Source organism: Atractosteus spatula, chromosome 28, assembly GCF_055471065.1.
Source record: "Atractosteus spatula isolate fAtrSpa1 chromosome 28, fAtrSpa1.hap1, whole genome shotgun sequence".
Lineage (NCBI taxonomy): Eukaryota > Metazoa > Chordata > Actinopteri > Semionotiformes > Lepisosteidae > Atractosteus > Atractosteus spatula.
The window spans coordinates 3,718,183-3,740,219 of NC_142733.1; the positions used below are offsets into that span (position 1 = coordinate 3,718,183).

A 22,037-nucleotide genomic window follows, 5' to 3' on the forward strand; every position below is an offset into this window, starting at 1 on the left:
GGGGAATCTCTAAGTCACATTTATTAATAATATGAAACAACGAGGTTTGGGGAACATCACAGTTGCAGGAATGCAACACTAATGTTATGCCAAAAAACCCTTGTAGAGGCATCCTTGTCTTTCCTAAATATTAAAGGGCAAGGAACAACACTGCTAATGTTAGCTTAATTCAGTCCTAGAAAAATGACACACCTTGGTGCTTCTATTGACAATAACAATATAAGCTTTAACGGAGAGATAAATCCAAGTCTAGCCCTGCTTAACTTTATACAGGACACAGCCCAATAGCAATCATTGTACTCGGGCAGCACAGCCATGAAATGCTGGATTAAAAACAAGTTTTATCAGGCAATTCTAAGAAGACATCTTTCAGACAGACCAAAAATAGGTTTTCAATTTAATCGATTTGCCACATGTAATACGTTGTAGGCCAAGATCGATACACACAAATATACTTTTCATCATCATTATAACCACAGCTACCACGGGACAGGAGTAAACACAATGGCAAATGCTTCTTCAGTAACTACACATTGTGGATGATTTTTGATGGACCCCAGACAAGGGTGTGGCAGTACTTGTGTAAGATTGAACTATAGCAAGAGGCAAGTAGTTATACAAAAAGGATGCAGGGAAAAGGGCAGATCTGCAAGACTGACAATCTCGGAACTGCTTCCTCTCCTCTTGCAGCTCAACATATATTTATTCCATGAGATGTTGAGTGAAACACCCCATCAATGAAAACAAATGGTGCTGTAAAGAAAAGAGAAGGAGAGGGGGCTCAGCATGGACAGTCTCCCTCCCCCCCATTTAATCCATTTTTAATGGGCGATGGGGGGCAACAGATCTGCAGCAAAGGGTCCCCCTTCACCTGTTAAAAACCCCAGGACACCTCTAGCGAATAACCTCCACCAACGCAGGCCACAGCTCAGCAGGGGTGACTTATTTATAGTCAAGGAGGATTTTCAGAGCACATGGGGAAGTCCTGTTAACCGAGCAGAGCTGTCAGCTTCCTGAACACAGGAGAAGAAAACAAATAAAATAAATGAAAAAAAAAACCAGGAATGTTCAGCCAGGAAGCTTTTCCCATTCAGACCATTCGAGTAGATTTTCCTCCTGTACTTGAATTCCAGCTCATGTTTTTTTAATAATCTGAGTTGATGGCGGTGAGCAGTTTATCACGTACCCCAGGCAACGGTACACGAAAGTCTTACTCAGGGCAAAAGTTCTTAAAATGAAAAAAGACAGACCGTGACTGCAAACAACAAGAGGAAAACATTTAGGAGAGCACTGTAGGAAAGCCATCCTTCCTAATTGGTCCATAGGGAAATTGATTGCAATTTAGAATAGCAATGTTTATAGCACACAGGGTGAAATCATACAGACCTGTCAGCTGTGCTGTGGCAGGTACAGTGCAGTTTTTTTTCCAGCGTTCTTCTCTGCAAAGTAATGGGCACCACAGATTGAATGGAAGTGACTGCATATACCAACACGTGCAAGGCAACACCGCACAGCCCAGAAAAGCCAAAAGGAGAAAAACTCTTCACACAATTATAGCTGAACCAGAAACAAGCAAAGATCCCTACCCCCAACCAAGTCCAAATTGTAGCACATGCTTCCTGCTGAACAAAATTAATCAGACAGAACTGCTGTTCTTCCACCACCTTGTGCCCACTCCCTGTTTGGTGCAAGCGTTTCCATTTCTTCTCTCGCAGCGACAGCACAGCTCAGCACGTCCCGGAGCGCCACTAAACCACAGTGATTTACAGCCCCCCTCAGCCTGGGTCTGATCCAGGGGATTCAGGCCGTAATGCATCTTAACCCTTTGGAGGCTGGTCTACAACCCCTCCTTACACATGACGTTTGCATGCTCTGCGGCCTCCAGAAACACTTCCTACATTTTGATGTGCAAACCTGGATAATTTCAATATATGGAAGCATGTATTTCCAGATTTCTCATGAAATGTCTTCTTAGAAGTCCCTGATATAATGCATTTAACAGTACAATAATAACTGAGAGAGACGGAGTAAATTTTATCCTTATAATCCTGTAATGACAACCAAATAATTTTTGTTAGCATAATACGCTTATAATATTGATCTATGATGCCATTCTAATTAATTTGAGATATTGGTCTATAATGTATCTATTGAGCTCTCAAATCAATAATGATGCTGATCTATTATTTTCTGTACTGCAGAAGCAATTTTGGTTTTCTGATATCGAAAGTCTACTGTACAACAGCTGTGCTCCGGTAAAAACGCTGGTCTGTAAAGTACTGTATTGTAGTTCTGGAGTGATATCTGTCAACAATGTACCATGTCGTAATTCAGTAGTAAAGTTGGTTTATATATAACGTAATACATTGCAGTTTGTTTCAGAAGTGAGACTAGTCTTTAATGCGCACTGCTGTAATTCAGCAATGATATTGGTCTGTAAAAGTTTCTACAGTTGAAATTCATTAGTGATTTTGATCTATGATGTAAGTACTGTAATAGGAACTGGGCTGTAATATGATGTATTACAGAACAGCTTGTGCAGTACAAAAAAGGAAGAAGGAATAATTTGCATGCTGTGCACACAGAATTTCTAAATAACCAGTCCTGATAACTGAAGGGTACTGAATACACAGTACAGTACCATTTGCACAGGGCAGTATTACAAGGAGTATAGTCCTTTTCATTTTGTGACCAGTTCTTGTAAGTTGGTCAGGGATCACACGTAGGGTGTAACTCAAAGGCAATGGGAATGACTGTATAATAATTCAGACTAGACCTGGCCTTGACATCATGGTTAAGACCCCTCCTCCTTTCTTGCCATTACTAAAATGCCATGCCTCCTGTCTCCATACAGGACCCCAGGTCCTGAAGTCAGACTGACCCAATGCACATGAAAAGTACACTTCTGCATATCAAAGAAATCTTAACTGTGTTTTGTTGACATTGTACAATAAAAGCTTAAGTTTATTTTTGGGAGAGCGCTTTAGATTTAATCAATATATGGTAAATTTACATAGAAGTGTCAAATGGTACAGTGTGTAGAATGGAAGTGCAGCAAGAAGCAGGGATTTTTATACAAGTAAGGATTAAGCAATCGGTCCAAAAAGCAACTCCTTTGATTACAGATATACAGTATGTAGTACACGTACCCCATATCCAGTAAGGTCTAAATCAGGCCTTAGAGGTATTGTGGTATAAACTGCCTACTCACCCAGCCTCCCACATGTGAAGCAGTTGCATTTAAACAGTATGGGAGGCTGGCCTTCCCATCCTCCCATTCCAGCAGGAGTCTGCCTCACTTCTCTCCCACACAGGGCTGTGCTGACAAATGTGGGCTTGAAACACTGATCCTCTCAAGCTCTCTCACATCTCTGCCTGTCTCATCTCTCTCGGCACTGTCCTCTTTCTTTGCTGTCTTTCTCCCGTTGTGTCGCCTTTCCTTTTTACACCTCTCACCTTCACATCTGCCGTTTTCCTCCTCATTCACTATCACTGCGTGTGTGTGGGGGAGGTCACAGAGTGAATGCCCACTGGGCTGCCCTGTGCTGTAGGAAATTAAATTTTACAGCGATGCAAGTGTTCAAAAGTTAAAGGAAAATACATCTTCAATGCTGGCTGCCCCCTTAAACTGTGGATCTTTTAGATCTGCAAAATAAGGCTCACAAAGACTTCACTACACTGTATTATGACACTACCAAAGTACGCTTGCTTTCCGTATTGCTGTGCAATCTTGATAAACTGTTACAGTATGCTGCACAGTGTGCAGTCCTGCTTTAGAAAGTGATTACCGTTAGAAGTTGCTATGTAAAATAAAAACAAATACTGTAGGTAAACCGATTGTTTAACTTATTGCACTTTCAAAATCACTGTAATGGTAGCAAAATGCAGGCAGTCCCAACTACTTCTTTAACGGAGGTGCTGCAGTATGTGCAAGATGTACATGACTGTGCACTGTGTTTGGGCAGCCACTTTAACAAAGTTTAGCGTGTCTGCTGCAACCAGTTCTCTCCTAAAAAGATAATTACTTGAGAGGAACTGCTGCATGAAGGTAACTCATTAGCCTCCAAGATCATCACAAGGTAAGCGGTGAGGAGCACACTGGAGGCGAGAGGCATGTGGGCTGGTGTTAGAGGGAGTGTCCGCAGCTCTCCTCATGAATCAGAGCCGACAGACGGAAGAGTAGATAATTAAGAAACAGGATGGCTCTATGGCACTGCATTAACATTGCAGTAACGTTGCGTTACTAGTAGCTAAAATCCAAAGTCGGGCCAGGATATACCAATAAAGTGACACATAAAACAAAAAATCTATAAAACTAGGCTGGCAAAATCACAGCAATACCATTATTGCTGAGGATAATAAAAAGGGTAGTGCAATACTGTGTCAGATGTAGATACTTTTATATGATAAGCAGGTATTTTTTCAGGAATAGAAATAAGACTTGTCTTGCACAGCATTTGTAACCCTGTTTATAGTGCAGGAGGCCTGAAGCAACTTTAGGTGCTGAAGAATTACATGTTCAGTGTCTTGCTTTTACTAGCAGGTGCACAGACAAACATGAGTTAAAACATGGAAAAAAAAATCATTTTAGATTTCTCAGCTCTCGCAAGAGTGTTTCCTCCTCAGCTTCAGAGCACACCTCCAATGCTAGCAGCAAGAAACGTTTGATCACAATGCCAATGATCTAACTGCAATATCCAGCAATATCATGCCAACTGAAAGCAATCCCCAAATGACTGTTGTGCTCCTGCATGACTTTGGTTCAGTAAAACACTTTTTTCAGAGGTGATGCAACAGTTAGAAAGGTCCCTCTGTCTTGTTAGGCTGGCAGGGGGTGCAGGGCAGCCGTGCACCAGTGTGTTCACAGCTTGACGACAAAGTGGTCGAAGATGGTCACATTTTGCAGAGTCAAATGCACAGAGCTAAACCAGAGATCCCAAGGGACTCCATAGTAAAGGAGGTTATTAATGATGTTCAATGTGATGATTAAGGAGTGCCTACACAATTCTTAAAAAGATACAAACTCTGAAGTGCTAAGGTCAGACTAGGTTGCCTTCAGGCCTTCAATTCTGTAAAGTTCTAGAAACGACGGCTGTGCTGAAATGGTACTGAAAACCCCCTAGTCTTTCAGAGCTTTTACAATGAACTGGATCTTAACCCATTTTAAGGTTCTTCTTTTACCACAGTGCAAACATTAAGTCTCACACATCTTGTTACAAGCAAATGGTCATACTGTATCAACCAGTGTTCAATCTGCAGTCCATTCAGATAAACTAAAACAGCGACAATTCCAAGGTAGTTCTGGCAGCGTTGAGTCATATGGATAGACTGCCAAGTACATCTTCACTCTGTGAGCTCAGACTACACTAGAATAATATTCCAAATAATTGATGACATTCCAAAGATATGATTACTCAATACTTAGTCATGTAATGTATTCATATTATTGCAGTCACTAAACAATGAAACTGGTTCATTGTAATTGAGCCCTCTTGTACATATACTATACTTCTTTTTGTGATGTTTTTTTCTTTCATGGGACAGTAAACATGGCGTTAAACTGCATCATTCCAAATCTCATATTTCTACAGAAAATGTGTTTTATACAATGGAGAACGTGAACCCCATCCATCTCCCCATACAAGAAAACAAGCTTGTGATTTCCATTTTGGGTCCTGTACTGTATTCTTTTAAAAAATGTATTTTTTATCAGTCATCTAATATTGTTAATAATTTGTCCTCATCTCTGCAGCTGACAGCAAAATCAATTCTATTTACACCATAACTCACCAAACAGATGGAGAACTGACCCCCCCCCCCCCCCCCTCGCTACCCCCACCCCCACCCTCACTGACAGATGACTGACAGGCTGCTGTATAGAGCGTTGTCATGGCAACCCTCCTCTCCCTCTCTCACACACTTGTTAATGTGAAGAGGCGAATGAGATGCATGTTTGCTCACACAGCTCATCACAAAATATATCACCTGTAAAGATCACAGCAATTTAACTGAGGAGCTCAGGATAATTTGTCTTTAATGTGAAAGGCTCAATATCATCTCACGGTCAGTAATACAGCCTATTATAGGGTCAAGCAACACATTTGTTGTGGAAAACTATTGTTACTATCAAAAGTACTATTCTGCCAAACAAAAAAGTCAAACACGATGCGTTTTCTGTTGGACAAGACGTTACACCTTTGTTGGATTTCATCCTGTTACAGATCCACGGAATTGCAGATATACTGTAGATACGTCTGGTTTTTAAAACGAGTTTTGGAAATGATTTATTGTCACAGAAAATTTTAGATGGTAGTCAAAGACGGCCCGCTCTCTCTTCATAGAAGTCAAATCTGCGATTCCATTCACGAAATGCCCCTGGGCTTCGGAAACAGCGGCATGACGTTCCAAGTGGACCGAGAGGCTAAAGCTGGTCTCTCTGGCTGCAGCTGCTCTGTCCTGGAGTTCTCGTGCCAAGCTGTGACACACTGACCAGTGTACACAAACCGACTGGTCAAACTCCACTGGACAGAAAAACTCACAAAACCTCATCCCACTGTGGAGGCCTACGGGAAACAGGTACAGCAAGAATAAAATCATAGGTCACAGTTTAGTGAGCATATTGGAATTTTCATCAATTATGGACTTGAACAAACCATATTGGGTCACAGACTACCCCTATTCCATAGAATAAGCTCTGTTCAAGAGATATACAGTAGGCTACAACACAGTCTGGTTTGTTATTGGGCTTGTAAAAAATATTCAAACGTCGTCTTTGCTGAAACTGTGATACCAAACGAAGCCAGACTTTATACGTATTACCTTGGAAAAGCTATTAATTTTGTTTGAGACCAGCAGCTACATAATAAAACATGGCAACCAAGAACCAATCAAATTTAAGTTATGGTCAATTTGTATGTATACGGCATATAGCTGCATTTATCTGTGGTAGAATAGACTGATACATCTACATAAAGTAGCAAGGGCCAATCTGATACAGTGTCCATAGCAGAATCCATCTGATTGAAATGTCTCTAAATGTGATGTTGTACTCTCCCCAAGCTGGAAAACAAAAATCTTATAATGCCTTATGGAGTGCAGATACCATCACAGTAACCATTGAACATGCATAGGAACCTATAAATGCTCTGTTAAAATTCCTTGCATATGACCTCCGATTTCAAGCATTCATTATTTCAACAACTTTTCCAATGTTCATTAAAAATTAACCAACTCATGAGATCTTTGAGCCTATAATAAGCTAACCCAGTAGAGCTGTTGACGGAAATACCTTATCTTTAAGAATTAGTGTGATGATATCCCCAGACCAATTAGCTACTAGGAAATAAAGGACTTTGATGGGCCAAATGGCATCCTCTTGAGTGCAACCCTTCTCATGAAGTGTTGCAGGTTGGGAGAGGATTACGGGATGTTGTAGGACAAACGTTTTGGTGGTCGCAACGGATTTTCTGAAAACACGAAAACACCGTCTTCTGTGAAATAGTAATGATGACTGATGCAAAACTGTGAAAACGTAACCTTGGCTGACCTGTTTTCCATATTTCTTCAAAATATGGCCAGTAAGAGCCAATCAAATTTCAGCTACGATCCATTTTCATATCTTGCTGTGTTTATCTTGGGTAGAGAGCTGTACTCATAAATCTTCCCAGGGAAGCAGAGGTACGTATTGCAGAGCGGCTTGGCCCACGGTCATTGCTGCTTGCAGATATATTTTTATTCATTTCTGAGCCTGCAAAACAAAATGAGTGTGTGAAACGCAGGAGAAATTCATTTTTCTGATCCAGTATTTCAGGGTAAAACAGAAATGTGTTTATGTGGTAACAGCTCAAGCTACATGACAGGGCAGTGTTGGGAGGTGGGGGGGGGGGGGGGAATTTAACTGTATTGAATCCTTTCTGTCTGTTTTTCATGCACTTATTATTAATGCAGTCAGTCTCACAGGATCCTGGTCGATCCCGTGCATAAAATATTGAAATAGAGCACTGTCCCAAGTATGAGTAAAAAAAATTAAATAATTCTCAAACCCAAAAGAGTTGTTCAGCCTGCAACTCTTACAGGTCATTCTCCTGAAGAATTTTATTACGGTTTAAAAAATGGGTCAGCTATTTAACAAATGTAAAACAAATTGGATTCCTGTTGCACTGTGCAGCAGGGGTTTTAAACCATTACAAATCTCCTCCTTTTTAACAGTTTCTACCACACTGGTCTATTACTTAATTAACAACTTGCAGGATTAATCTATACATTAAGTTGCTGGCTGTATTACCGTAAATCTTCTAGTACAGAGGGCTAAAAGGACTACATGTTGAATAGTCTTCTCCATAACCTATAGGGAAAAAAACAGTCCATATTTAAACTTTTTGGTACAGAACAGCAGCTCCCGCACAAAAAAGGACATATCACTGTTCAGTACCTTTTACTGTTCTTTTTCATGTGCTCATATCAAACTGGCACTTTTAAATTTAAAAAGGCAAGTGTCATTTGTTTAGTTTGAAAATCTATGCCAGAGTCAACACAGAAACAAAATCTGTTTACTCGGGGTGTCTCCACTAAGAACTAGACACATCCCAGTATATTCAATTAGTTTCCTGCGCTTCAGCACACAGCTCTTTCAGAAAGCAGATTGCGCAGTAACCAGCCTGCAGCCGGTAATTGCACGTTCAAGACTCCCAGCAGGGATACTGTAATCCACAAACAGCACATTAAAGTCAGTCAATACAGTTAATAAATAAAAAGCGAGTCCTGTTGCAATGGGACAGTCTTTTCATAGTGCGGGAGAGATTTAAATAGCAACATTACCACTCTCCTTCTTCTTAATGATTTAGAAATGCGGGTCTTAGGCTCAGCGTGAGCAAGTCCGAGTCAATTGGGGCTTCCCCTAGAAATGTTTAGTTATTTATGAGTGTGTGTACTGTAAGAGCGTGTTCACATATTAAGGGAACTACGCATTATGCAAATGTGTCTTGTAAATCGAAAGTCACAGCAATGTCCTGAGGTGCTGCTGCCTTGTTTTTTGAGCAAGGAATAAAAAGCGTGGCGGAAGTAAAAGACTAAGCTTAAGGAGGAATTTAAACGCACGGTTAGATCTGTTTCTGAAAATACCCTCTGCTTTTCTGATCAGAAACTTGCTCCATTTCTTCCTGGTGGAAAACAGCCCAGTTGCTGTTCTGAAACTATACAGGCCTGGCGGGGAACAGTTGTGTCTCTTCTCCCTTGCCTGGGCCATTTCTTAAATACAAAAATGAACATCAATAGCATGTACTTCCTCTCACAATGTATTTTTAGAAAATTAAAAATTTGTGTAAATACTGTAAATGACAGCCTCACAGACCACAGAGTAAGCTTTTCAAAGAAATGCATTTTTCATGGACATCTATTCCTGCATTTTTTATTTAAATTACCTCTACAAGAGGAGTTAAACTGCAGTTTTTGTAGGTGCTGTAAACACATTGGGAACTCAAGGTATAACTCTCTGCGGGTTTTCAGCCAATAGCCGGGGGTATGTGGAGCTGACAAGACACAGTACAGACAGGCTGCAGGGGTTCAGATTGAAATGCAGAACTGCATGCATTTCACTTGATGTCAAGTCAGACAAAAAGGCAGTTTTGCACTGATAAACAGAAGGATTCCTGCTTTATTTGAAGGGCTGACTGCACAATGTTATAAATAGGCAAATCATGAGAGCACACACTAATGCACACTAAGTTCTTGTGTGGATTTCCATGAGGTTTGGAGTCTCCTCCAACCCGACAACTACTGCCACCACACACCCCCGACACACGTACACACACACACCAACACCACCCAGCTCAAGGAAGGACTGTCCTGGCCTTTTATTTTCCAGTTCAGCGGATTCCTTTTGCAGATAAATGCTCTCCAATCCACCGTGACAGATGTCACATTGAATTGCTTTTATTTTGATACATACCCTCTGATTCTGCCACTAACAATAAAGAGTCTTCGCGGGGCTGCTTCTCCCGAGACAGAGCTCTGACACTTGCGATTATTTTAAAAGTGCATCACCGGCCGCAGAGAGGGGGAGCCAGCCGGGGCCCCGCGACCAGGAGCCGCACTGCAATAATATAGATATCAGCGGGCCAGGGTCACAGCCAGCCCCTGGGCAAGAGAGCCAAGCTACCGGCGTCTCAAAAGCAAAAGGACGCAGGCAATAAAGATCAACGACAGGGACGGCCAGCCCCTTTAATTCTTTTCAAAAGAATAAACAGGAAAAAAATATGTTGTCTCAAGAAAAAAAAAAATATCTGTGTGTTTCACACCGGTCTCACTGCCAACTGATTGGCATACACGTATACAAACATGTGTAAATGATATACTTTTACCCTGACTCGTAAATCCTGCACGATTTTGGTTTGATGTCGTAACAACCTGTGTCCCGCGGAACACTGCCGGACCCAAGCCGCAGGACACCGAGTGTCGCAGCGCCTCTCAGGAAACACACATGCGGACGTGGGAGCAGAAGAGCCGGTGAAAGAGGATGCCTCTGTTTACTCCTTCCTTCGGCGAAGGAGTAGTGGCCTTGCCAGGAGGCCGGATGCTCTCTGTAGATTAGAGATCACTCTTTCCTGAAGGGCGAAGGGGCAGCGCGGCCCAGTCACCCCTTCTCTCTGGGGCTGAGCCACACAATCCTGACTCACTGAGCACCCCAGGCTCCCCCTGGCCTGAAGTGTGTGCGCGCCCTGCTGGGCGAACGCCATCGTATTCTAAAAACCTCTAAAAAGTCGTTTCTCTCATCCTCGACGGTTCTGTTTTAAAGCATTCCATCAACAAAACAAGAGGCAGGTGATTTGGGAATTAACCAGTGCAAAAACAAAACTCAGGGCAGCTGGACTTGTTTTTTTCTGTGCTGAGGCAGAAGCGGGGAGGGGGGGGCGAGACAGAAGGTTACCAATTTAACCCCTTCTCCGTTTTTTGTTCCAGAAGACAGGAAGCTGTTTGTGGGGATGCTGAACAAACAGCAGACGGAGGAGGACGTGTACCGCCTCTTCGAGCCCTATGGAGTCATCGAAGAGTGCACTGTGCTAAGAGGCCCTGACGGAAACAGCAAAGGTGAGGGGCTTGACGTTCCCCGGGTGCTGAAACGGAGTATGAAGTGCTTTCACCCTCCGCTAAGCTGTCGTGTGTAGACCTGGCGAGTCCCGGCCGCAGCTGGTGAAACAGCACAGACTCAAACCCGTGGTTTCCAGACGACGGAGCCTGATGTCTGCTCCGAATGCGTCTTTATAGGCTGAGCAACTTTGGGAACCCCCGTTCATCCCTATTCTTGGTATTCCTTATAGTCTTCATACAGCCTATAAAACTTCATAAGGAATTTGATTTCTGCAACATTTCATAAGAACAGGATAGAAATCTGCTCTAAATATTATTCTAGTAACGGAGTCTTTATTTTCCTGTAGTTATTGTACCTCACGCCCAGGCAGAAAGAGAGCCCTGGAAGCACAAGGTTACTGCAATAGGGCTTCAACCTAATTTATACTGCAGCCTGTCTGCACAACATACTCTGACAACACTGCAGCGCACAGGGGGAACATGTTTTCCATGCGTTGGCCTACACCAGGCAAATCCCTGGTCTGTCCTTGCAGGCACGGCTTTTATTACGTCACTCCACCACCTTTACAAAGCCGAAGCAACGCAGTTCTTCCTCGCCAGCCACCTGCGCGCCAAGACGACAACAGGGACGTCACGGCTTGAGAGAAGCCGCACTGAAACATTCTGCACACTGCCATGTGAGAGCCCCCCCCCACTCCAAGAAACTCCGAGCCGCTTTTTTAGGAGGCTCCTTTTCCACAGCCATTTTGTAAACAAAAAAAAAAGTTTAATTTAGTTTTTTAGAGCCACCAAGCTGACCGATTCAACCTACTTTCCAATACTCTGGTGTGAACATGCTGCAATACACGCCCACCCTCTGAATCCCCAAGAGTCAAGTCTGGACCACAGCAGCTCCCAGTGCTTTATTAAGAGAAGACTGTGACACACTAAAGCTAAAGGAGAAGCCAGTTTACAGCCTGTGTTTCAGCGCATGCAAGCTGTGTGCGTCGTCCCAGAAGCAGAGCAGGTTTGAAGCACCACTCTGCTGAAGGGCACACACTGAGCTGGGAAGCCCAGGTGTTTTCCTCACTGGGGATAAACCCTGGAGGGAGAACTAGGTGCAGCCAATGAAGCCTAATCTGTATGTCTTTGGGTGGAAGCCAGAACACCTGGGGAAAAGCCAGAGTGAACATACAAACTCCACAAGAGCTGTTTTGTTTTTTTTTACAGATGGGCACCATTTAAAAGGAGGTAGTGCATAATGCTCTGTTGCAACACCACATTAGAACTGACTGCCTTTGACATTACTTGATTTTATATGTGAATTCTTACAGTACCCTATAGCCAACGCCTTATTCTACAGTTCCACTTAAAGAAATAAAGATACATTGACAACATTAATACATAGTTTCCTCACTGTCAGCATATACAGTTAGATCAACACATACCGACAATCACCATGCAGCACAGCTGATTCAAAGTCATGCGTCCTAAATCTCTGATGTTCAGGTGAGAAGTCTTCTTCAGCAGGCACAGGAACTGGTACTGAACCACCACAAAGTGAAATGCATCACCTTTTTTTTTTTTTTTTTACACTTGGCACTTCTTTTGTGTCACTTCCTATATCTTGAAGAAGTTCCAGTAGGGGGCTGCGTCAGCATGCGCAGGCTGCAAAGGAACAGGTGATGGTTTATTCCATGCTGAAAGGAAAAGAAAAAAGACCCAAGGTTTTGGCTGTGGAGCCTTCGTCGGGTTGGTCTTCGGGTTTATCGCACAAGGCTCCACAGCCAAAACCTTTTTTCTTTTCCTTTCAGCGTGGAATAAACCTTCACCTGTTCCATTTTAAATATCCGGTGGTTTAGAGGGCAATTAAAGGCAGTGTGACTGAAAATCCATAAGACAACACCTAGGGATCTGAACCATATCACTGAGGGTGCCGAAGGAGCTACCCGAGATGGGAAACGGGGCAGAATGGCCCAGATATTTCTGAATTTTCTCATCCCGTTTCTGAACGTCTCTCTCCGTCTCGCAGGCTGCGCCTTCGTCAAGTTCTCCACGCATGCCGAGGCGCAGGCGGCCATCAGCGCTCTCCACGGCAGCCAGACCATGCCGGTGAGTGCCCCCCCCCCTCCGCGACTCGCACCGCCAGGAAAGCTGGGCTCTCGCTCCCCCTCTCCCTCCGTCTTCATCGCCCCCCTTTCTTCCCGTCTCGGGAGAGATTAGCGCCAGACCTGTTTACTTCACCTTTCGCCACGTCGCCGGTGAATTATTCATTTGTGTGCGCACACATGCGGCGGAGAAGGGAGAGGAGGAGGAGGAGGAGGGAGGAAGTGAAAGGCAGAAAGGGAAGGAGGGGAAAGGGGAGAAGACTGGGGGGCAAGGAGGGAGGGGGGTGTGCATGTGGAGTGAGAGTTCGTGTGCAGCTTCCCGTCTTGTATATTGATGAGGAAATCTTCAGCTTTTGGCGTGGCGCTTTGATTTAAGCTGTGGTGTTCAAGCGCAGCGGCTCTTACTGCCCACAACGAGGTCTCCATCAGTTCCCTCAACACACGGCGCTGTAGTGAAGAGCCCCGCTATAATCCTGTGCTCACAACAATACGTTCCCAATGACTAAACACTGATTATTATTCATTCTTCTTCATGTAGGCATTCATTGCTAAATGCCTTGAAGTGGTTATATTAGCGTTCTGTGGTTGGCAGCTGTACAATAGCCGTTTTAATTAGCATTCAATCTGGGCAACTGCAACTGACCACGTCCTCGATAGGATTGAAAGACCGTATATCGGAACATCAGAAAGGCATTTAGTAGTTTTAGCATACAAGTACACTAAAATATTGTCCAGTCATTTCTTTAAAGAAGTCTGATCCACACTCCTACATCTCTTTGCATAAAAACCTGTTTCCTATTCTCCATCTTGCATGAGATAAAGATCCTATAACCTGTTATTTATATGCCACATACTACATAGAACTACACACAGCTTTACAGAGCGTGTACCATAGGTACTCACTAGCAGAGATTACAGTTTGCTTGGAGGACTTGGGTAAAAAAGGACAAAGCAGAAAAATAAATAAAAAAATGAAAAGAAATTATTTTTAAATACAGACCAAATCTGACACGACACTGGACTCATAAAGCAAAGTGATACGAGACGGGGCATTGACAAGGTCAAACCAAAAACGTCACCGTGTTCCGCAGCAAACTTTCAGGGAGAAAACAATACACTTACAGCAGCTGCGCCGGGGTCCTGAGGTAAAGAGAACTGCTTGCTGGAGTCAGTGCACATACTATGTGCCTGGACTCTTGCACACGTGCCTCCCTCGCCTGTGTTCATAAACCATATTCGTGGGTCACTGCCTCGCTGACGGATCTTATTTTCCACCTCAGGGGCTCGGTCAGCGTAAGTGTGCAATTTTTATGCAGGGGGGCGATGGGTCGCATCTCCAGGCGCGGCCGACCATCCATTCCGGCACCGCGGCTCCTGCCAGCGGCCATTGAGGCCCGCCTCTGGGCGGCGGACTGCCAGGGCCCGTGGCAGGGCTACAAACCGGGCCCACGGCTGGAGAGCGAGCTGCTCCGACCCCAGGGGGAGCACGAGACGGCCCCGGGACAGGATGACTGGGAACAGGGATTCGGGCACAGGACCAGTGACCCGCCCGCGAACCCGGCCACCTCCATGAACCTTTCTTCCTCGTCCTGGAATCTGCGCACATCTGCATTTTAGGAACAGAGCTTTTTTTTTTTTAAAGGAGGCTCAATTGTGATATTTTAGGACGTCCCCTCATTCACAAGATTATAACTTTTATTTTTTACTTATGATTTGCCAAGCGCTCGCACAGTTTCGCCCCAAAGGCCCAGAGACCAAGCAATTTACATGATAAACAGACTTTCTCTAATGAATTAATCTGTTCTTCCACTCACACACAGTGCAGTTTATTAAGATATTTTCATTTCTATTTGATGCAGCCTTAAGGCAACGTACATCATTAAATTGTAAAACACTAACAATATCGGGGAGGGGGGGAAACATGAATAAATAAGAAAATCAAACCCCAGAACCTTCTAACAGGGTTTTCAAAAACACTCCGTTCCTGGAACAAAGCAAACTGTAACACCCTTAACATCCACTGCTGCTGGCTGAGCTATTCTGAGCTGTTGTCATTGAAGCTACTTATAAGCAGAGTGTTCTCACACAGCCAGGTCACCGTAGTCTAGGTTGCTAGAATGATACTGTATGTTCCTGATTTATGATTGAGAAAACAACGGAGGCTTAAAAAAATTTCATGTAGTTTTGAGATGTTCCGGAGCACCAAGCCAGAGCAAATTTTCAATACGCTCACAAGCAGAAAGCCTATTCATGTGTCAGACATTTGATAAGCACATACCAGGCTGAATTTCTGAAATCTTCCAGCATAAGTTGTGGGCTACCTGGTTCCTTCACTTGACAAAGACCTGAATCTTTTTTTTTTCTTTCACAAACAGAACTTTTTATTCCTTTCTCTTTAATGCACATCAGTGCGTCCAAATGGACGCAGAGCAACCCGAATGACTTGAGAGACAGATCAAAAATGCCCAGAGCACTTGGTTTCTATCCATGTGTGAATCTTTGACCCTTTGTTGCCTCCTATTGTATCTTCTGGTTCTACGCACCTTCCGGATCCTCACAATGGAGTGAAGGGAAGGAGAAAGAGATAAAGAGTGTATCGGTGACAGGGAGGTTGGAAACGTTCCTGTGTGTGCTTCCCGACTCCACTCTTTGTGGGCTTCAGAATTCCACGCAACACAAATTCCCTTCTCGCAACCCAGCTTCCACACATTCCTTAGCGGAGTCGTTTCCTGCAAGAGCTGATGTTGAGCTTGTCAAACAGCAAGAGAGGAAGAAAACCAAGCAAAATAAGAAAGTTCTTCCTGAGAGTGCCTCTTGTATACACAAAAACACACACAAGAATCAGTCCTAGAAAGAGGCACACGAGCTTCTTGATCCACATGCACATGACTGTGCAACAACCACTTTGCCTTCAGTGCTTTGGTTATCTCATTTAATAAGGCAACACATATTTGACAAATATGAAAAGAAAATAGTGAAATTATATAAATAAAGCCCTCCTTTAACGTCCACAGGGAACAGCAGATGTCACAAGAGAAGCATTTCAGGGGCCTGAACTATCAGGCTATCAGGAAGATTACAGTGTTCAGGATCCAAGGCAATATGGTCCCTTTGCATTGCACTCACATAACGGTAGCAATTAACAGCATTAACATATGCATCCAGACTCCTGACTGCATCAACGGGAAATAAGTTGTATTAGACCTCAGGCAGTCAGACAACTTAATACCTTCAGATAACACATTCCAGCTCTCCCATGGAACAGAGAAGATCCAGGCAAACTCATGGAAGCCTCATTATCAAACCAGCTAGGAGTCCCAAGGCTTTTGGTTTATCCAGCACCCTTATTAAGAGCTGCACACAATGGCCGAATTCTGCATGCTATTAAACAAGAGCAGCATGTTACAGTCACTGGGAGACTGGAGATGCACTGAAAGTTTCTATTATTCTTGAGCTCCTTTAAAACAGATTTGCTACAGACCCTGAAAACCTTCGGAGGAGTCACTTCCAAAACCAGATAGTGGGCTTTCCACATCCTGCTTCAGAGCACACAAGGCAGCATCTATTAAGGTCCATGGTCTTTGTGATGGAGCACACGTGCACATGTTTTTTAGCTCCTGGTTAATAACGCGTTGCCTGCACACTGCAGCGTGGTCTGTCTGACACTGTGCTGGGGTCACACTAAGGTCATGGCGCAGCTCAAAGGAGATATAGGCTGGGTTGTGTTTGAGACAGACCAGTGAAGAAGTAAAAAAAAAACTGCATTCATCTGCCACTTTGCTACCTACCTGTAAGCAACCCAGGCAACCCGTTAAACTCATCTAACTTCTGCAGCATGAAAGAACTCCAATACATCGCAATTCAGATACTCCTCCCACCCGGGACCAAACACACCCTTGACGTTAAGGGTTTTTTTGGCCTCTCCAGCAGCAAAAGGGTCTCTGTGACTAAAAGCCAACACATTCCCATCAATTTCAGGGAGCTTCTCATTCCATCTGACGCACGACCTTTCACCGCTGACAGATCAGAATAATATTTCGGCCTTTGTGGGTATCGATTGAGCAGTTTCAGGGGGCACAGAGTCAGACCGCGGGAAAGGTCAAGTGCTGCTTTAGATCATTTGAAATTCTAATGAATGACGTGGGGGCTGGTGCCTTTAACATTGCGGGGAGGGTGTTTTGGGCGTGCCCTTTACTGCATGCGTGCTTGTAACACCTCAGGCTGACACCGCTGAAGGCTGACTGCTAGCTCGGAGGATTCCTTTCTTCAAAACTGAAGATTTTCCTCTCATTTCAAAAAGGAAAAAAAAATCAATAAATACGCTGAAGTTTGTGTTTAAATTGAAAAGTCCCATGCAGAGGTATTGTCAAGACTGACCAGATTTATTATTGTTAGAATATAAAGATATTTGTGTAATCACACACATATTGCTGTAGTGCTTTTCAAGGTGCCAACACAAATCCAAAAATCTATTTGCAACGAACACTTACTGAGGCTTTTGCCTGAAGACGCTGGAAAGATTTGACAAGAATGAAGGAATGTGGATGTACAGTATCTGGAGGGGAGATTAGGATGCTAATTGGCTCCGATGTAAATAACATTGTCTTATGGCAGCACAGTTGTACTGATGAATGTGGATTTAACAGAAACCTCATGCTCGTGGCACAGAGAATCTCATCATTAAAAGCCGATACGTAACGGACTGCGAATACACGTTGGGTGAGAATACTCCATGAGCACAAACGAAAATCAACCATCAGCGTCCCATCGGGAAAGAATGGCACGACGCACGAGCGCGGCAATCCTGCGTGTTCTCTCTGCTCGATCCCGTCCTCACTCTCTCACCCTCCACCTGCAGGGCGCCTCCTCCAGCCTGGTGGTGAAGTTTGCCGACACGGACAAGGAGCGGACTATCCGCAGGATGCAGCAGATGGTGGGGCAATTCGGGATCTTCAACCCGGCCATCGCTCTGCCCTTCAGCACCTACAGCAGCTACGCACATGCGGTGAGTGTGACTCCCCCTGTCGCTGCTGAGCATCCCAGCTTCCTGTAACTGCAGGTATACAGCCCTTCAATACTTGCAGCAGTGGACTTGAACTGAAATGTCTTAACTCCTGTGTAGGTGTCTGCATCAGGTCCTACAGGGAGAAAAGACCATACAACCCAACCCAGATGTTATCCTCTGCTCAGTGTTTAGCAAAAGCTATACCTTGTGTCAGAGCGGTATTTCAACAGAGCAATATACAAAATTTCTACTTCCAAGGAAAAGCTACCCCCTCACCCCCCTACTGTGGTTTCTTACAAACTGCAGACTATTTTTGTCTAAAGAAACACATTGCTTACATTTGATGCTTACTCAGGTCATAATTCCAAAAATAGCTGCGTGTTTGTAGAATTGGTACTGCCTAAAAGGGGCTAAAGAGATTTCAGCAAAGGCTCCCTTTTGACAGAGATGTATTCCTCAGCTCCTCTCTAAAGCAAAACTGTATAAATACACAATTTTTTTCCCTTTTAAATGCAGAGATTAATTGTTGAGGCAATCCAAGTCTCGGGGGCTTATCTATTTTCCTAATTTTCACATCACAGGGAAGGGCTCTGAGCGTTGAATGTGCAAATTGACCATCCCCAATGTAGCAGCATAAAACCACGTCTGAGCACTCAAATAAAAGTCCTGCCTTCATCAGAATTCATGAGATGCAGCCTGTCCCAGTCAAATATGGAGAGATGCAAATTTTTTCGGGAGAGTTGTTCTGCCGGGGCGGAGGCCTGCAGGGAGTCCATTAAGGCCATCTCTCCGTCGTTTATTTACCTTCCCACAATGCACACAGCATAACAGACTGCTTATGCTGCCGTCAGGCTTCTGTCCCCTGTCGCTCTGGTGGACACACGCGAAGGGGCTGTCCTCCCGAGTCAAATCGCTCAGGATCCGGCAAGCTCGCGTGGGTTAGGGCATTACTTCTCACTTTCCTTAGCGGGAATTCCAGCAAAACAACACTGGACCGCAGCCGGAAGAAATATAGGAAGGCGGTCCAACACTACCCACGAACATTCCCAGTGCCACCGTTTAAGAGGCCCACTCACACAAATCTCCTCCAGATCTCTGCATTCTCCGTGTACCGCGTCAGTACAGGCGCAACCAGGATTCAAACGGGTCAACCTCGCGGTCACCCCCGAGCAAGCCGAGTGGCAAAGCCCACCCCAGCAGGCTTCAGGCCTGCGACGCCAAAAGACCCGCCCCTCACCAGGGGAGATTTGAAAGGTCAAGGGAAAGTGGGGAGGACGAAGTTTTCTCTTCTTCCACCCAAGACCTGTTATACTCTGGAGTTCAAGCTCCAGGATGCTACAAGTCCCCAGACCTGCTGCTTGGAGGTTGAGGAGAAAACCACAAGGTTGTCCCCAGTTCATCTAGCTTCCCGTCAAAGGAAATCCTTCGTCACTGGTCAGCCTCTCTAAACATAATTTCTTGTAAACACCTATGCTAACAGTAGTGCACACGATATACAGTATGTGAGCCAAATGCTAGAAAGGGCAATCGGTGGCCGAGTCCACCTGTGGAAATATCAGCTGACCTGTTTACAGAGTAAAGGACGCCTTATCAGCAGCACTGCTGGAAATGAAAGGGTTTTTTTTCTAGCAAATTTTTAAGGCCACATGAAGGTCACTGGCTGCATCAAGACTAAAAGCTTTAAGCTTCGTGCTCATGTAGGCAAGCAAACACCAGGCTAAGGCACCTGAAACCACAGGCTCAACAAAACTAAGCTTTAATAGAAAAACAAGAACAAATCTCAAGTGACTTGGAAGACAGGCACTTTTTTAAAATAGCAAAATCATCCAAAGCCAAGTTGAGGTTTAGGTCCTCCCTCCTGTAATTCTATTTTATCACAGTAGGACACTCCCAAATAGTATCACATTTACAGCACACAACAAAACAAAAAAAATGTATTTGGTATCTGATTTTATATCAGTCTCATATACTATCGACATTAACGGAAAATTAAACATTTGTATTATTTACACAAAATGATGTTCATAGACTCGAAACCTGATGACAGTATTTCCCAGTCCATGATATTCTACTGTCTATGGAAGGGCAAAGAGTTGAGATGTCTTTGATCTAGAACAGGGAATTACAGGAGAGCGTGTGACAGGACTACGGCAAGGTGGTTGGCTCTTCTGCTCTTGGGTTGGATTCTGGCCTTGGAGGTCTGCGTGTTCAGGATCTGCACGATTTCCCTGCGTTCACATGAGTTTTTCCGAGGTGCTCCAGCTTTCTCCCACCTCCATAAAGACATGCTGGCTAGGTTCGATAGGCGAACGCAAACTGTGCCTTTCTCCGTGGCCCTGCGACGGGCCCGGTGTCCCACCTGTGGAGGAGGGACATGCACCTTCTCAGTCCGGCCTTGGAGCCCATGCTTTCTGTGGTGCACCTCATCACAGTAACTGACAAGGGAGGGATGGTGAAGGATTCCATATTCTCAAACCAACTCAAAACTACTTCACCATATTCAAATGGCTTAGTTAGCCACAATCTGAGCCAAGCCCACGTTGCCCAGTGATGTATTGACTTAGATCCCTTTTTCCCATATGCTCACAGTCTAGTCGGGCATCACCTAGGCCCCACTGCAGAGTGTGTGCGTATGGAGATTCCTAAGTAGCACAATCTACGTCATCAACAGATGGGGAAACCCCAGGTATCCTACTGTCCACCTGTTCCTTTGTTTTGTAGCAGAGAGATTCCTGAAGAAATAGCACTATCCTTCGTGTGTCCACATGCAACATGCTGGTATACAACTAACCACGTAACGCACTACATGAAAGATAACAAAGATTCCATTTGAAAATGCAATGCCTGCAATGTTCAGAAAGGCACCATTTTCTGCAATAACTACAATTAATATACTGAAACTGGCGAAACTGAGTCTAGAGGTTCACGATTTCCATTTTACTAGAGCCTGGTTGGGCTGTGTAGGAACCTTTCAGGAAAAAAAAGTTCCTTTGGAAATGACATAAACCAGGAAAGCAGGCCCAGCTAAACAGGCTTTATCCCAGCGATGACACCGCAAAACCTCGACAGAAGGAGAACCTACAGACATTGCGGCCCACATAATCAGCAGCCGTGCGAAACCTTATGAAGCAGCCGCAGAAAAAAAAACACAACTTCTGCCGCGGAAGTCCACCACAGGCAGTGCTTCTGACCTGTTCCTGTTCTGGGACTTGGTACTGTTGACCATGACTGAGCTAAAGAGCAAAGAATCAAGTGATAGCAAAGCATTAGGAAGGTAAGCATTGTGAAGAATGACAAGAGGTCATTTGTCTCATTGGGGATCATCTCCTACTATAATCCCATCCAGCCCCAAGGCATCATGGGACTGTTTTAGAAGGATCCCAGTGTTTTAGCTGTTATGGCTTTTCTATGGAGAGCTATATCACTGGGCTGCATTTGGAGCAGCTCCTGAATATCAGGAATGTATGTGGCAAATGGAGAGCTTAAAGAGCCACTCCATGAGTACAGCGATGGATAGGATTATAAGGCTGAGCTGACAGCCAGTAAATTGGATTTTAGTCAAACCAGGGGAGGGGGCTGAGAGCAGCAGGGGGGTAACAGTACAGTCAGAGAAAGTAAAAAAAAAAAATCAGAGAGCCGCGTTTTCCCACAGGAGTAAAACCTCTTTAAATCCAGCGACATCTTTAGGTCCGTGCCACAAAACGTTATATCACAGAAAATGGTTGTTTGCTACAGTATGGAAAAAGATAACAGACATGGTTTCAAATACTTTTTTTAAAAAATGGTAAAATGAAAAATAGGAGGACTCGGAGAGAGAAAAAACGCCCCCACAAAATTCTACAAAGTAAGGTTTCCTGTCA

At 44.2% G+C, this 22,037-nt stretch overlaps 1 protein-coding gene across 1 annotated transcript in view; it reads left to right on the forward strand.

Annotated features, from left to right (window-relative positions):
* Positions 1-22,037, forward strand: part of celf5a (cugbp, Elav-like family member 5a) — a 152,802-nt gene that overhangs the window by 118,096 nt on the left and 12,669 nt on the right. The window contains exons 4-6 of the mRNA XM_088907768.1: positions 10,957-11,085; positions 13,097-13,176; positions 18,031-18,177. Of these exons, the coding sequence (XP_088763894.1) occupies positions 10,957-11,085; positions 13,097-13,176; positions 18,031-18,177 (356 nt within the window). The remainder of the gene's footprint in view (positions 1-10,956; positions 11,086-13,096; positions 13,177-18,030; positions 18,178-22,037) is intronic.